The following is a 15,622-nucleotide window of genomic DNA, read 5'->3' as shown; positions in this document are numbered from 1 at the left end:
AGAGTAGTTATTCGCTCTGACTCGTGCAGTTATGATAAGTCTGCAGTCCTTTAGCTCTTGTAGCAGACAAGACCTGCTGTATGAGGTACTACAAACCCATGGCTGGGTGAGACAGATGGGTATAAAGATGAGGATTAGTTGGGTCCCAGCCCATGTGGGGGTGGAGGGGAACGAGGCAGATGATGTTCTGGCTAAACAGGCCCTTAGCAGTGAGGAGGTGGACGTTGAAGTTTCAATGAGGCAAATGGCCTGATACGGACGGTGGTGGTGCAGAGGTGGCAGGAGCAGTGGGATAGAGACATTAATGTTACGTCTACCCCTGAGTCCAGGTTGCTTCTCCAAATACAGAGAAAAGTCTGGGATGGGAGGAAGACAGCACAAGACAGAAGAGAGGAGGACACCTTTACAAGACTTAGGGTGGGACACAGATGGCTGAAAAAGTAATTACATCTCAATCAATCAATCAAATGTATTTATAAAACCCTTTTTACATAAGCAGATGTCACAAAGTGCTTATACAGAAACCCAGCCTAAAACCCCAAACAGCAAGACATGCCGATATAGAAGCACGGTGGCTAGGAATAACTCCCTAGAAAAGGCAGGAACCAACGAAGAAACCTAGAGAGGAACCAGACTCTGAGGGGTGGCCAGTCCTCTCTGGCTGTGCTGGGTGGAGATTAGAAGAGTGCATGGCCATTAAGGCCAGATCGTTCTTCAAGATGTTCAAACGTTCATAGACGACCAGCAGGGTCAAATAATAATCACAGTGGTTGTAGAGGGTGCAACAAGTCAGTACCTCAGGAGTAAATGTCAGTTTGTTTTTCATAGCCGAGTGTTCAGAGGTCGAGACAGCAGTTGCGGTAGAGAGAGAGAGAGAGAGCAGGAGAGGGTTGAAAACATCATGTCCAGGACAAGGTAGCACGTCCAGTAAACAGGACAGGGTTCCATAGCCGCAGGTAGAACAGTTGAAACAGGAGCAGAACAGCAGGGACACTGTGGCCCTGTCTGACGATACCCCCGGACAGGGCCAACCAGGCAGGATATAACCCCACCCACTTTGCCAAAGCAGAGCTCCCAGACCACTAAAGGGATATCAACAGACCACCAACTTACTACCCTGAGACAAGGCTGGTTTTAGCCCACAAAAATGGGGCAGCAGCGTAGCCTAGTGGTTAGAGCATTGGACTAGTAACCAAAAGTTCAAATCCCCGAGCTGACAAGGTATAAATCTGTCATTCTACTCCTGAACAAGGCAGTTAACCCACTGTTCCTAGGTCATCATTGAAAATAAGCATTTGTTCTTAACTGACTTGCCTAGTTAAATAAAGGTAAAATAAATACAAAATATCTCCTCCACTGCATGAGCCCGAAGGGGGTGCAAAACCACTTCAGGGACTCAACCAAGTTGAGTATAGTGACAAAAGTCTGGCATTATGTGACTCACCCCTCCTAGGGACAGTCCCCCTAATAGGCAGAAAATCCAGTGAAGAGAGGGGAAACAGCAAGGGAGATTTGTTCCTCCAGTGCCCTGCCTCCAGCTCTTTGCTTAAAAAGTCTAGGGACAATAAGAAGATCTTGCGAACGTGTAGGTATGTACGGCAGGACCAAATCGGATAGGCTGCTAGGATCTTGACTAGAACCCCAAAATTCAATCATATGACTCCAGTGCTAGCCTCTCCACACTGTCTTCCTGTTAAGGTTAGAGCCAAAATTTTACTTTTAACCTACAAAGCATTACAGGTTTGCCTATACTAACCGTTGCCAGAGATTTTAACTAACCCGGTATTGGTGATACTATTGTAATGAAACAGGCAGGGAGCAGGTCTCGAACCCTCGACCTTCTAGCCCGAAGTCCAGCGCGCTATCGACTGTGCACCAAAAGCGTGCTCGAGCAGCAGAGTCGATATCTGCGCTTATAAAGCCAGAGTCGTTACACTAACTTCATTCTTGCTTCAGCCAAACATGTATCTAAAATGTCTGTCCACAATGTGTACGCCACCATAATTCTATTTCAAAGCTTCTCTCAATGCTCAAGACAGGTGAGTTTCATCATGACATGGGGCCCTTTGGGGTGGACCCCACCTGTCTCAATCAACGAGAGAAGATTTGAAAGAGAAAATGGTGGCATACACATTGTTGGATTACTTCATGTAGAAAAACAATTATTTATTTTAAAGGAGCATTTTCTAAATTAAAACGCACCACTGGACATGTACATTTTAGGAGATACATGTTTGGCTGAATCGAGAATGAAGACAGTATCGCCAATACCAGGATAGTTAAGTTTGGCGTCACGTCAACGGGACAGTTGTAAATCATTCAGCTGCTTATGTCAAGATCGTAGATTTTATAGAAACAATAAATGTCTGTACATAGAAGTCTCTTATATTGGCTGAAAGCTTAAATTCTTGTTAATATAACTGCACTGTCCAATTTTACAGTAGCTATTACTGTGAAAAAATGCCATGCTATTGTTTGAGGAGAGCTCCTAACAACAAAAGTTTTTTCACCACGATAGGTTTGATACATTCACCTCTGAAGGTGAAATGTGTTCTTACATTCTGAAATCTTGCTCTGATTTATCATCCAAATGGTCCCAGAGATAACATGAAGTGTCGTTTTGTTAGATAAAATCATTTTTTATATCCTAAAAAGGTCCGTATAGCATGAATGATTGATTTTGTATTTCCACTCATTCAATTTGCAATGAAAGGTTTCTGTGAAAACCTCACCCTAAACATTGTTTCAAGGAGTCAAATCACGTTCGTATCTATTCCTCAGAGATCCTAGAAGTTAACAAGACTTCACTATTTCATTAGGAGTGTAGTATATCTTATAGGACACCATATTTGATCAGAGAGCGACGCCTTCATGGCACGCCGATGACGCGGGCGGCCATCACTTGAACGACTATTTTTGTCAAATAAGCACCAATCGGGGTCAAACAAAGCTAGATAGATAGCCAATGAGCTGGGCTTTATGGGAGTATCCAGAAATCATGTATATATTTTTTGTTTTTGTTTTACAATTTCATTATTTCTTATATTTTTTATTGGAATGTCAATTAAGTTGGCTTCAATACACTAACCTAAACATACTCATCATCATTGATGAAAATAACTAATCTAGTTTTAAAATACAATTTAATAAAACACATGTAGTCATTTCATAACCTATGTATAATTAAACAAATAGTCATTTAACAGCTAAAATAATCCCCCCAAAATAATGGTGGAAACTGATCATCACATCATCTCTATCTGATACATTGTCTACTATCTCATTGCCACATCATGTATATGTCGTAAAATGTAGCTTCTAACCTTGTGTGACAGCATGCCTTTTCAAACAAAAATTATAAGGATATTCAAAGTTATGAAAACTGGTTGCTTTGCAAATGTTGAACTTATAATAGGTTGCTAATACTTGGGAGCTAAGTCAAAGTCCAAGTATAGAGATTTGACAATATTCTTGCAGAAAAATGGAATATGAATGCGAACGTCTCTTCACGATTTGCCCAAATGTACCTGGGGACTTCACACTAAAAGGCTTGAGGATCAGTCATACTCCAAGTTATCCATCTGAAACTTTGTACATACACTGCTGCCATCATGTGGACACTATCAGAATTACAACCAGAGTGATGGCTATAAGTGAACTTTCTCTTGCATTTCAAAGATGGTGGTAAAAAAAACACAGGTTGTTTTTTATCTTTGTATTTTCATCTACCAGATCTATTGTGTTATATTCTCCTACATTCAATTCACATTCCCACACATTTCAAAGTGTTTCCTTTCAAATGGTACCAAGGATACGCATATCCTTGCTTCAGGGCCTGAGCTACAGGCAGTTAGATTTGGTTATGTCATTTAGGTGAAAATTGAAAAAAGGGGGCTAACCCTAAGAAGGTAAAACATCTCTGGTGATGTTTTGCATAGGCAAACCTGTAACTCCCAGTAATGGAGTGTGTTTAATGACTGAAATGTATAGACACGTTTTGTAACAATCTAGCCTGGTCCAAGTACTGTACTAAGATCAAAATATCTAATTGGAATACACCTCAATTATTTACATTGTACTGTTCATCATTAATGTAGTCATCATCATGTCAACAGTGGAACTGTTCTTATCTATTCATAGGAAAATGAAGTCCAACAAGAGTCAGATTAAAAATGAACGCTCAGCCTCCCGGGTGGCGCAGTGGTTAAGGGCTCTGTACTGCAGCGCCAGCTGTGCCACCAGAGACTCTGGGTTCGCGCCCAGGCTCTGTCGTAACCGGCCGCGACTGGGAGGTCATTGGGGCGGCGCACAATTGGCCTAGCCTCGTCCGGTTTAGGGAGGGTTTGGTCGGTAGGGATATCCTTGTCTCATCGCGCACCAGCAACCCCTGTGGCGGGCCGGGCGCAGTGCGTGCTAACCAAGGTTGCCAGGTGCACAGTGTTTCCTCCCACACATTGGTGTGGCTGGCTTCTGGGTTGGATGCGTGCTGTGTGAAGAAGCAGTGCGGCTTGGTTCGGTTGTGTATCGGAGGACGCATGACTTTCAACCTTCGTCTCTCCCGAGCCCATACGGGGGTTGTAGCAATGAGACAAGATAGTAGCTACAAACAATTGGATACCACGAAATTGGGGAGAAAAAAAGGGTAAAATTCTAAAAATTAAAAAAAAAAAGTTTCAAAAATGCACGCTCTATCTCCTGGCCGAAGTTAGCCAAACGGGGGATCCATGTGAAGGGCAGCTGGAAAGCAGTTGAGCTGGACCCCAGTCTCTTCTCTGTAGAGGGCATGGGGGGACTGGTCTGTTTTGAGGAGCTGACAGACTACAGACTGATAGATTCTGCCAAGGAAGAAGCTAAAGCAGAAAAAGACCAAAAGAAGAGAGAAGAAAGCTAAGAAAAGAAAAGCAAGCAAGTGAGGGAGATGGATGGAGGGAAACTGGAAGAGGTATGTAAGGGAGGTAGTGACAAAAATGAAATGTCTGAAAAACCAGCTGAGAGGAAGAAGAAAACAGCCCAACAAAATGACCCAACCACACAGGATGACCTCTCTGAGGACAGTGAAGTGAGGAGGTGAGTAACAAGGTCCAAAACCTTGGAAATGGTTCAGAGAAAGTTGTCAAGGAGGAAGAAGCACCTGATGAAACTGTCACAAAATGCTGTTATGTGTCCTGAGGATGCTCAGCCACAATCAAACAATCCAAAGACTGATGGCAAACAGCAGAAAAATAGAGTTGTGGAAAAGTAGACCATCCCAGAGTCCCAGATAGAACATGAGCAACAGACAGAGTTACCCCCTCAATGCAAAGTGGCTAAACTCTCCAAAAAGAAAGCAAAGAATTGGAGCAATGCAGCACGCTCTGGTTCTGACCAAAACTCAGATGTGACAGCGTGGAAGGATCTGTTTGTCTCTGATCAAGTGTTGAAGGCACTGAGCAGTCTAGGATTCGGATCACCGACGGCCATTCAAGCTCTGGCATTGACACCTGCTATCAGAGACCATATGGACATTGTTGGGGCCGCCGAGACGGGTAGTGGTAAGACACAGTCTTTCGCCATCCCCATGATCCTGATGTGATGTGATCTTCCTGTCTGGGTTGGCGCCCCCCCTTGGGTTGTGCCGTGGCGGAGATCTTTGTGGGCTATGCTCGGCCTTGTCTCAGGATGGTAAGTTGGTGGTTGAAGATATCCCTCTAGTGGTGTGGGGGCTGTGCTTTGGCAAAGTGGGTGGGTTTATATACTGCATGGTTGGCCCTGTCCGGGGATATCATCGGATGGGGCCACAGTATCTCCTGACCCCTCCTGTCTCAGCCTCCAGTATTTATGCTGCAGTAGTTTATGTCGGGGGGCTAGGGTCAGTTTATTATATCTGGAGTACTTCTCCTGTCTTACCCGTGTGTGAATTTAAGTATGTTCTCTCTAATTCTCTCTTTCTTTCTCTCTCTCGGAGGACCTGAGCCCTAGGACCACCTGGCATGATGACTCCTTTCTGTCCCCAGTCCATCTGGCCGTGCTGCTGCTCCAGTTTCAACTGTTCTGCCTGCGGCTATGGAATCCTGACCTGTTCACCGGATGTGTTACCTGTCCCAGACCTGCTGTTTTCAACTCTCTGGAGACAGCAGGAGTGGTAGAGATACTCTTTATGATCAGCTATGAAAAGCCAACTGACATTTACTCCTGAGGTGCTGACTTGCTGCGCCCTCGACAACTACTGTGATTATTATTATTTGACCATGCTGGTCATTTATGAACATTTGAACATCTTGGCCATGTTCTGCTATAATCTCCACCTGGCACAGCCAAAAGAGGACTGGCCACACCTCATAGCCTGGTTCCTCTCTAGGTTTCTTCCTAGGTTTTGGCCTTTCTAGGGAGTTTTTCCTAGCAACCGTGCTGATTGGAAGATACGATATAGGCCAATAGTTTTTTATATTTTCTGGGTCAAGGTTTGGCTTTTTCAAGAGAGGCTTTATTACTACCACTTTTAGTGAGTTTGGTACACATCCGGTGGATAGAGGGCCATTTATTATGTTCAACATAGGAGGGCTAAGAACAGGAAGCAGTTTTTTCAGTAGTTTAGTTGGAATAGGGTCCAGTATGCAGCTTGAAGGTTTAGAGGCCATGATTATTTTCATCATTGTGTCAAGAGATATAGGACTAAAACACTTGAGTGTCTCCCTTGATCCTAGGTCCTGGCAGAGTTGTGCAGACTCAGGACAATTGAGCTTTGGAGGAATACGCAGATTTAAAGGGGAGTCCGTAATTTGCTTTCTAGTGATCATGATCTTTTCCTCGAAGTTCATTAATTTATTACTGCTGAAGTGAAAGCCATCCTCTCTTGGGGAATGCTGCTTTTTAGTTAGCTTTGCGACAGTATCAAAAATACATTTTGTATTGTTCTTATCCTCCTCAATTAAGTTGGAAAAATAGGATGATCGAGCAGCAGTGAGGTCTCTTCGATACTGCACGGTTCTGTCTTTCCAAGCTGGTCGGAAGACTTCCAGTTTGGTGTGGCACCATTTCCGTTCCAATTTTCTGGAAGCTTGCTTCAGAGCTCGGGTATTTTCTGTATACCAGGGAGCTAGTTTCTCATGATAAATGTTTTTAGTTTTTAGGGGTGCAACTGCATCTAGGGTATTGTGCAAGGTTAAATTGAGTTCTTCAAATGTCCTTGGGTAGACAGAGGGAGTCTGGAAGGGCATCAAGTAATCTTTGGGTTGTCTGAGAATTTATAGCACGAATTTTGATGCTCCTTGGTTGGGGTCTGAGCAGATTATTTGTTGCGATTGCAAACTTAATAAAATGGTGGTCCGATAGTCCAGGATTATGAGGAAAAACATTAAGATCCACAACATTTATTCCATGGGACAAAACTAGGTTCAGAGTATGACTGTGGCAGTGAGTTGGTCCAGAGACATGTTGGACAAAACCCACTGAGTCGATGAGGGCTCCGAAAGACTTTTTGAGTGGGTCTGTGGACTTTTCCATGTGAATATTAAAGTCACCAAAATTTAGAATATTATCTGCTATGACTACAAGGTCCGATAGGAATTCAGGGAACTCAGTGAGGAACACTGTATATGGCCCAGGAGGCCTGTAGCTATAAAAAGTGATGGCTGCATAGAATTCATGACTAGACGCTCAAAAGACGAAAACGTCATTTTTTATTTTGTAAATTGAAATTTGCTATCGTAAATGTTACCAACACCTCCACGGGATGCACGGGGGATGTGGTCACTAGTGTAACCAGGAGGTGAGGCCTCATATAACACAGTAAATTCATCAGGCTTAAGCCATGTTTGTCAGGCCAATCACATCAAGATTAGTGATTAGTTCATTGACTATAACTGTCTTGGACATTTACCTTTATTTTACGAGGCAAGTCAGTTAAGAACAAACGACTGCCTGTTCAGGGGCAGAACGACAGATTTTGTACCTTGTCCGCTCGGGGATTTGAACTTGCAACCTTTCGGTTACTAGTCCAATGCTCTAACCACTAGGCTACACTGCCGCCCTATTTTGAGATGTGAGGTATCACGATCTCTTTCAATAATGGCAGGAATGGAGGAGGTCTTTATCCTAGTGATTGCTAAGGCGAACATCGCCATGTTTAGTTTTGCCCAACCTCGGTCGAGGTACAGACACGGTCTCAATGGGATAGCTGAGCTGACTGCACTGACTGTGCTAGTGGCAGACTCCACTAAGCTGGCAGGCTGGCTAACAGCCTGCTGCCTGGCCTGCACCCTATTTCATCGTGGAGCTAGAGGAGTTAGAGCCCTGTCTATGTTGGTAGATAAGATGAGAGCACGCCTCCAGCTACGATGGAGTCCGTCACTCCTCAGCAGGCCATGCTTGGTCCTGTTTGTGGGTGAGTCCCAGAAAGAGGGCCAATTATCTACAAATTCTATCTTTTGGGAGGGGCAGAAAACAGTTTTCAACCAGCGATTGAGTTGTGAGACTCTGCTGTAGAGCTCATCACTCCCCCTAACTGGGGGGGGGGGGCAGAGACAATTACTTGATGCCAACACATCTTTCTAGCTGATTTACACGCAGAAGCTATATTGCGCTTGGTGACCTCTGACTGTTTCATCCTAACATCGTTGGTGCCGACATGGATAACAATCTCTCTATACTCTCTACACTCGCCAGTTTTAGCTTTAGCCAGCACCATTTTCAGATTAGCCTTAACGTCAGTAGCCCTGCCCCCTGGTAAACAGTGTATGATCGCTGGATGATTCGTTTTAAGTCTAATACTGCGGTTAATGGAGTTGCCAATGACTAGGGTTTTCAATTTGTCAGAGCTAATGGTGGGAGCCTTCGGTATCTCAGACCCCGTAACGGGAGGAGTAGAGACCATAGAAGGCTCGGCCTCTGACTCCAACTCGCTGCTTAATGGGGAGAACAGTTTGAACGTTTCTGTCGGCTGAATGAATGACACCGGTTGAGCATTCCTACAGCATTTCCCTCCAGAAGCCATGAGAAAGTTGTCCGGCTGAAGCGACCGTGCGAGGGGAGGGGATTTATACTATCGTTACTATCTGTACTTACTGGTGGCACAGACGCTGTTTCATCTTTTCCGACACTGAAATTACCCTTGCCTAACGATTGCGTCTGAAGCTGGGCTTGCAGCACAGCTATCCTTGCCTTAAGGCGATCGATCTCCTGTATATTATGAATACAGCGACTGCAATTAGAAGGCATCATGTTAATGTTACAATTTGCTTCGGCTGTTGGAAATCCTATCGAACCATGTCCAGATAAAACGTCCAGAGTGTAAAAGTTGACTGAAAAAAACTAAAAATATAAACAGTAATTAAAAAGTAAAAAACGTAAAGTTGTCAGGTAATAAAGTAAGCTGTAGCAACAAGATGCACAGCAGCACATAAACAAGTCTGCAAGTTGTGACCGGAAATGACAAGCAAATTAATAGATTTCATAGGCACCTGTATTTGATCACATGATGGTCGATCTAAGCAAGGAGCTGCAGACGTACTTATCTTTCATGACATAAAACATTGTACCATATTTCATATATGCCTTGACAGGAGCGTGTCAATATGGCCAGGAAGGTAGAGAAGATTGAATTCCACAACAGCAGAGAAGCAGCACAACTCTTGGTTTAAGCAAGCAGCAGAAGCTCTGGAGGTGGACCTGGATGATGTTTTGCTTGGTAAGGCTACATCATTAAATGAGTTATCTAGGAGTGGGAGGTTGCCCCATGAGAAACACAGAAATAAGAGGGCCTTGCATAAATAGATCAGAGTAAACTGACATTTCGTTTTTTTTTAGGGGGGAGGAAGGATGAGGACGATGACGGGCAGCAGCAGAAGATGGTGAAGGTCATGAAGATGCACCTGAAACACCCGATTTCTCAGCTTGTATTCAAGAATGTGATGAAGACCAAGCACCCCACACAGATGGGTAAGCTCTCTCTGCCCAACATGCCCCTACATGCTTTGGAAACGGCCTTAACCAGTGTCTCCAATCAGAACAAAAGACGGAAACAAAGGAAAAGCAGCAGCAGTGTTACAAATGATTGTAGTCTCAATTAGAATGTTTGAGATTGAATTTATATAAATGGAAATACAGTGCAATTATTAACATTTTCACAAATTATTTTAGAAGATATCAGTCGTGTTTTTGAATAAATACTTTTTTTGGACATTCAAGAAAGTCGAGCGGAGTCTACCGCATATGCGTTTACTGTAAATTACAAAACAATGCTAGAAACATTTTTGTTTGAGAAACTTAATCACAATGTACATTTATTTGAACACTTAACTACCGGTAAACCTGAGATAAGTGGAGGCCTTCATCAAGCCCCTCATTGGCAATGTGGGTAGAGAATGTCATAGTGGGCTGTTTTGTATAGGAGGTGTAGGCAGGGCTCTGCTCCCTCTGGAATCGTGTGGTGGGCCAAGCGGTGTCCGTCTCCCCCCTCCACGGAAGCAATGTGGATGCTAACTCCTAAGGCCTCCGACAGAGCCAGAATATCTACGTGATCACACTCCATCGCCATGGTTTCCACTTCCTGGATAAGGCAAGAATGGACATTGTAAGTATATACCCAAGCAGAAACAGAGGCTAACAAAAAATTGTCATGTCCTTGATTGGTCCCTAAAACACCAATTATTTTCCATTAATTGCACCACCACTAGAGAGCAGCAGAATACTTTCAGACATTAGTTTTGAGTGGTGAGACTTTGACAAGAGGTCTGATTGTCTTTGGAGAAAAGTATCAGCAGCATCTGGCATACTTCCATAGCACATTAATAAAACAGAAGTTAACTGCAATATGGTCTTGAGCGCAACTCATACTGACCCGAGTGCAGTAAACCTTGAGACTGGGTGCCTCCACAAAGTGGCTGAAGAAGTCGGCATGGTTTTGCAGGTAGGCTGAGGTGAGCAGCCTGAGGTATTGCACCATACTGTCGGAGGTAGTTTGCTCATTAAAGAGCTGGAGCAACGCGTCACCCTGCTCATCAGCTTCACATTGTTCTAGGACACCTACAAACTAAAATATGAATTGTCCAATAATTAAAACAGGCTTCAATTACATGTCTGACAGTTAAAGAAAATGTGACTAGTCATCTTTATTGTGAAGGTGCATTATTAGATTATTTTTAAAACGGTACAAAGTTGAATGTAAACTTACCATGTCAAGCATGTCTTTGAAAGAGCTCTCATCAAAGCCTGCAGCCAATAATTCTTTGCTACTTTGTTTCACTGTTTCTTTGAATCTGAGATATGGGGAGAAAATTATACATTTTCATCCATTATTTTGAAGTGGCCAAGCCACACACAGGTAAAGGGTCCAACATATGGAAAAATGTATGCATACTATGAAGGAATTTACCTTTGCAAAGCTCTATCATTTTGTAACAATGATTCCAGGTGTCCAAAGCAGAGGGCTCTGTAAAAGCAATTACCATCGCCCCTGATTTTCCTCATGTACTTATACTGGCTGCAAATCTCCTGCAAAACAAATAAGAGATGTGTCTGTGAATTTGACAAATTCAAGTACTTTAGGCTAGTTAAATGATCTTACATTACTATGTATTTGAGTAACTAGTTAGTCCATTATGCAATTTGTTAACACTACTTCACAGTTTACTTAACAATGTAATTTACACTAAACAAATATATAAACACAACATGTAAAGTGTTGGTCCCATGTTTCATGAGTTGATATTAAAGACCCCCCCCCCAAATAAAACCATCATGTGCCCAAATAGCTTATTTCTCTCAAATTGAGCACACATTTGTTGACATGCCTGTGTGTGAGCATTTCTCCTTTGCTAAAATAATACAGCCACCTGACAGGTGTGGTATATTAAAAAGCTGATTAAACAGAATGATCATTACACGGGTGCACCTTGTGCTGGGGACAAAAGGCCACACTAAAACGTGCAGTTTTGTCACACAACACAATGCCACAGATGTCTCAAGTTGAGGGAGCGCGTAATTGGCATGCTGACTGCAGGAATGTCCACAGCTGTTGCCAGAGAATGCAGACCATCTGTATGGTGTCGTGTGGGCGAGCAGTTTACTGATGTCAACGTTGTGAACACAGTGCCCCATGTTGGCGGTGGGGTTATGGTATGAGCAGGCATAAGCTACCGACAACAAACACAATTACATTTTATTGATGGCAATTTGAATGCACAGAGATACCGTTACGAGAGGCCCCTTGTTATGCCATTCATCCATCACCTCATGTTTCAGCATGATAATACACAGCCCCATGTCAAAAGGATCTGTACGCAATTCCTGGAAGCTGAAAATGTCCCAGTTCTTCAATGACCTGCACACTCATCACACGTCACCCAATGAGCACGTTTGGGATGCTCTGGATCGACGCGCATGACAGCGTATTATAAGGAAATTGAAATACAACTCAGTAAAATCATTGAAATGGTTGCACGTTGTGTTTTTATATTTTTGTTCAGTATAATTCTATTTGTTTTGAAATATCCAAGGAATATCAATCCAAAGATGTCAGAGATCCCACAGCAGACATGTAACGTTGAGCTTTGTGTTTAATAGCCTAATTTAGTCCAAACTTGAATTCACATGCTCTTGTGAGCCTTTTTCAATAGCTATATGAATAGGCATCATTACCCGATACTTTGCAGCTTCCACCTCCAGCAGATATGTAGATATTTCTTCTCTACTTGAAACAAACTGTCCTGGTTCCGTCTGTGAAGAACAGTCATTGGCTAAATTAAATCTAATATAAATCCTGTAGTGACAATAGTAAAACATAATACTTTGTTAATTCCTACGTTAAATCATTTTCGTTGTTGCTTAAAGATAACATTACCATACTTGAGGCGTCTCAAAGAATAGTCGAATTATTTTCTTTCCACCTTGATGAGGCTAGGTTAGCATGCTACAAAGATAAACATGGTTAGAGAGCTAGCTAGCTAAGTAGAAACAGATGTAAATGTTTTCAGAATTGTCATCCTGTCTCGCGGGCTAATCGCGTGGTAAGACAGAACACGACAGTTGTACGCAACAAAGAGACAATGGAATGAAAAGTAACATCGAGAGACATTCTAAAATTCTTTCATTTTCGAGCATCATTCTTCTTCGATGAGGTTTAACTGCGATAGGCATCCAAAAATGTTTGCATTACCGCCACCTACTAGACTGGAGTAAAACTCCCTTATACTTTGCTTAAACAATAAATAATAAGAATACATTAATATTTGAGCAACATTAACATTAACAACCGGATATTTAGAAGTGCCATAGTTAGTCCATTTAGTAGTCTTCATTTTTAAAACAGCAACCACAACTCATATTTATCTGTTTTTATTCATTTCAAAGAGACCGGTTCAAAGACATTTTGTCAGATGAACATTTTGTAATATATTTATTTAATGAATAAAGCAAACTAATGAACATTGGAATTCATCCTAACAATTTTTTAACATCAATCTTTGATTAGGGTATATGAGTAATGCATGTACAACTGCATGGTATAACCCCAACAATTTCCTTCATCAGCAACTTATCACCACAAACTATACTATTATAACAGTACAACTGCATGGTATAACCCCAACAATTTCCTTCATCAGCAACTTATCACCACAAACTATACTATTATAACAGTATTACAACAACCTTAAATACAAATGTAAAGTAACATTTTAGTTGCGTTTTACTGTTAATGTTTTTCAGTGATCCTCTGTTCTCTGGCACTCGTCTATCAGTCATGTTGCTCTCTTCTCTGTCTGCCTTCTCCTGAATGTATCCCTGTAAATATAGTAAATAATCAAATTAATTGTTAGTTGCAATCTTGCTTTGGGAAATATAATATGATTAAACTATACAAAATCTTTATTTTGGAAGAAATCATGGATACATACATTCTAAATAAAGTATACTTTATAAATGAGAACAAATGGGATCTCGGTCAAGGTAATTACTAATACATAACAATGCAATTAGACATTACTATTACCATATCCATCATTGTCAGCATGTCCATTTCTTCCAGAGGCCCATAGTGGTGTAAGTAGCACTGTTCTGCAAGGTTTTTCACAGCTATAAGCAAGCTACCCACTTCCTCAACCTGACAAGAGAGGTGGAGTGGAGGTTGTTGTGACATTATTATTGGTTACTATTGAGTTAATGTCAAATGGTGGTGGTGCTCAGACCTGGTCTCGGGACTGGCCTTGGTGCATCATCAGGTTAATCTCAGTCTGTTTGTTTTTCTCCTTGGCTCTATCCCACTGGGTAAACAGTTCAGACAGCTCCCTGTTCCTCATCTCATCTGCCTCAGAGGGAAAGAAGACAACACAGTCTAACCTGGCCCCAGACAATTCATGAACCAAAACAAAACGGTTTATCATTAACACATATAGAGCACAATGTACATGCATTTCTAAGCATGTATTTGTATGTCTGACCAGCTTGTTGGTGTTGTGCTCCTGCTTCAGACTGTCCAGGCTGTGCTGGCCCTGCTCCAGCTCCTCCACCAGCTGGCCCAGGTGCTCCACCAGATCGTGATGGGTGAGGGACAAGGTCTCAAGACGATGGATGATGGTCATCACCAGGGAGTCTGCCTCTTACTCCAGGTGATCGACATTCACAGTCAGATAAGGAAACAAACATACGTATTGTATTGTACCTCACTCACAGCATACACTGTATACTTTGTTAATTAATTGTAAAGAGCACTCAAATGTCTGAATATTTCTGCCAAACATTAGATTTCCAGATCCAGGTATAATTGACAACAACTTAGTCTCTGGGAGGAAATCTGAAATGTTCATCATGTCGTCTTCGTACATTTTGTGCTTGGTCACCTTATCCTTTAAATACTGCTGCCTGTAGGGGTTGTGGGGAAATATGTCAGGTAAAGAGGGTCCAGGATTTTAGGTGAGAATGATATGTCCAATGTCTCTCCATCTTTTCAGTGAGCTCCTCTTTCTGTTTCAGATCGTTTCCTCGCTTCCTCGCTGCCTGGTACTTCTTCAGGGCCCGCCAGCGCAGTTGAGATCATAAACCTAGGGGAAAAATTCAAGAGATGATGTACACATAAGCAGGTTACTACTGTATATATTGCTGATAAGGATTCGGCTCTCTTTCTATTTTAGATTCTATTTTAAACCTATACAATATCTGTATAATTTCACCTGTCCATGGTATTGAAATTCCTTCACTCATGGTGAGTGGTGTAATGTAACTCACCGCCTACTGTTTCAGCTATAGCACTGCCCTCCTCTGTGCAAGGGCTTTGAATTCCTGCTGTTTCTGTGCCAGCTGACAATCCACTTCATCCTCCTCCACCTGCTTCTTCAAGCAGGTGGAGGTCCTCTGTAATGAGTTCATTCCTGTCTCCGGGACTCTGCTAGCGGCCTACATGGGAAATTAGTAGTTAAATTAGCTGTGTAATTAATACTTTAAAACTTTTATTTATGCTTTATGATCCCACTGCATTTCACCATCACTGGCCATAAGAATTATGCACATCAAATGTACAGTGCTGTGAACAAATATTTGCCTCCTTTCAAATTTTCTCTACTTTTGCATATTTTTGATACTGAATGTAATCAGATCTTCAACCAAAACCTAATTATAGACAAATGGAGACTGAGTGAACAAATAACACAAA

The 15,622-nt window shown here is 42.3% G+C and overlaps 1 protein-coding gene and 2 pseudogenes across 1 annotated transcript; 1 reads left to right on the top strand and 2 right to left on the bottom strand.

Annotated features, from left to right (window-relative positions):
- The first annotated feature begins 127 nt into the window (after positions 1-127).
- Positions 128-5,572, top strand: LOC135507487 (ATP-dependent RNA helicase DDX24-like; annotated as a pseudogene).
- Positions 5,573-10,042: 4,470 nt separating this feature from the next.
- LOC135507382 (ubiquitin thioesterase OTUB2-like) lies at positions 10,043-13,090 on the bottom strand. Its single transcript, XM_064926932.1, has 6 exons — positions 12,818-13,090; positions 12,616-12,693; positions 11,351-11,469; positions 11,150-11,234; positions 10,817-11,008; positions 10,043-10,525 (listed from the first exon to the last, which is right to left on the bottom strand). The coding sequence occupies exons 1-6, from the start codon at positions 12,818-12,820 to the stop codon at positions 10,319-10,321; spliced, it is 684 nt and encodes a 227-aa protein (XP_064783004.1). The 5' UTR covers positions 12,821-13,090; the 3' UTR covers positions 10,043-10,318.
- On the bottom strand, positions 13,077-15,003 carry LOC135507486 (uncharacterized; annotated as a pseudogene).
- Between the last annotated feature and the right edge of the window lie 619 nt (positions 15,004-15,622).

Source organism: Oncorhynchus masou, chromosome 21, assembly GCF_036934945.1.
Source record: "Oncorhynchus masou masou isolate Uvic2021 chromosome 21, UVic_Omas_1.1, whole genome shotgun sequence".
Lineage (NCBI taxonomy): Eukaryota > Metazoa > Chordata > Actinopteri > Salmoniformes > Salmonidae > Oncorhynchus > Oncorhynchus masou.
Note: the sequence above shows the minus strand (reverse complement) of the source record. Positions and strands in the feature narration are given on the sequence as shown.

What these genes read in the sequence shown, in the direction of transcription:
- LOC135507382 (XM_064926932.1), bottom strand. An exon ending in TGGAAGCTGCAAAGTATCGG is followed by an intron (nt 11,470 to 12,615) that starts GTAATGATGCCT and finishes TTTGTTTTGCAG; the next exon opens with GAGATTTGCAGCCAGTATAA. An exon ending in AATGATAGAGCTTTGCAAAG is followed by an intron (nt 11,235 to 11,350) that starts GTAAATTCCTTC and finishes CCCATATCTCAG; the next exon opens with ATTCAAAGAAACAGTGAAAC.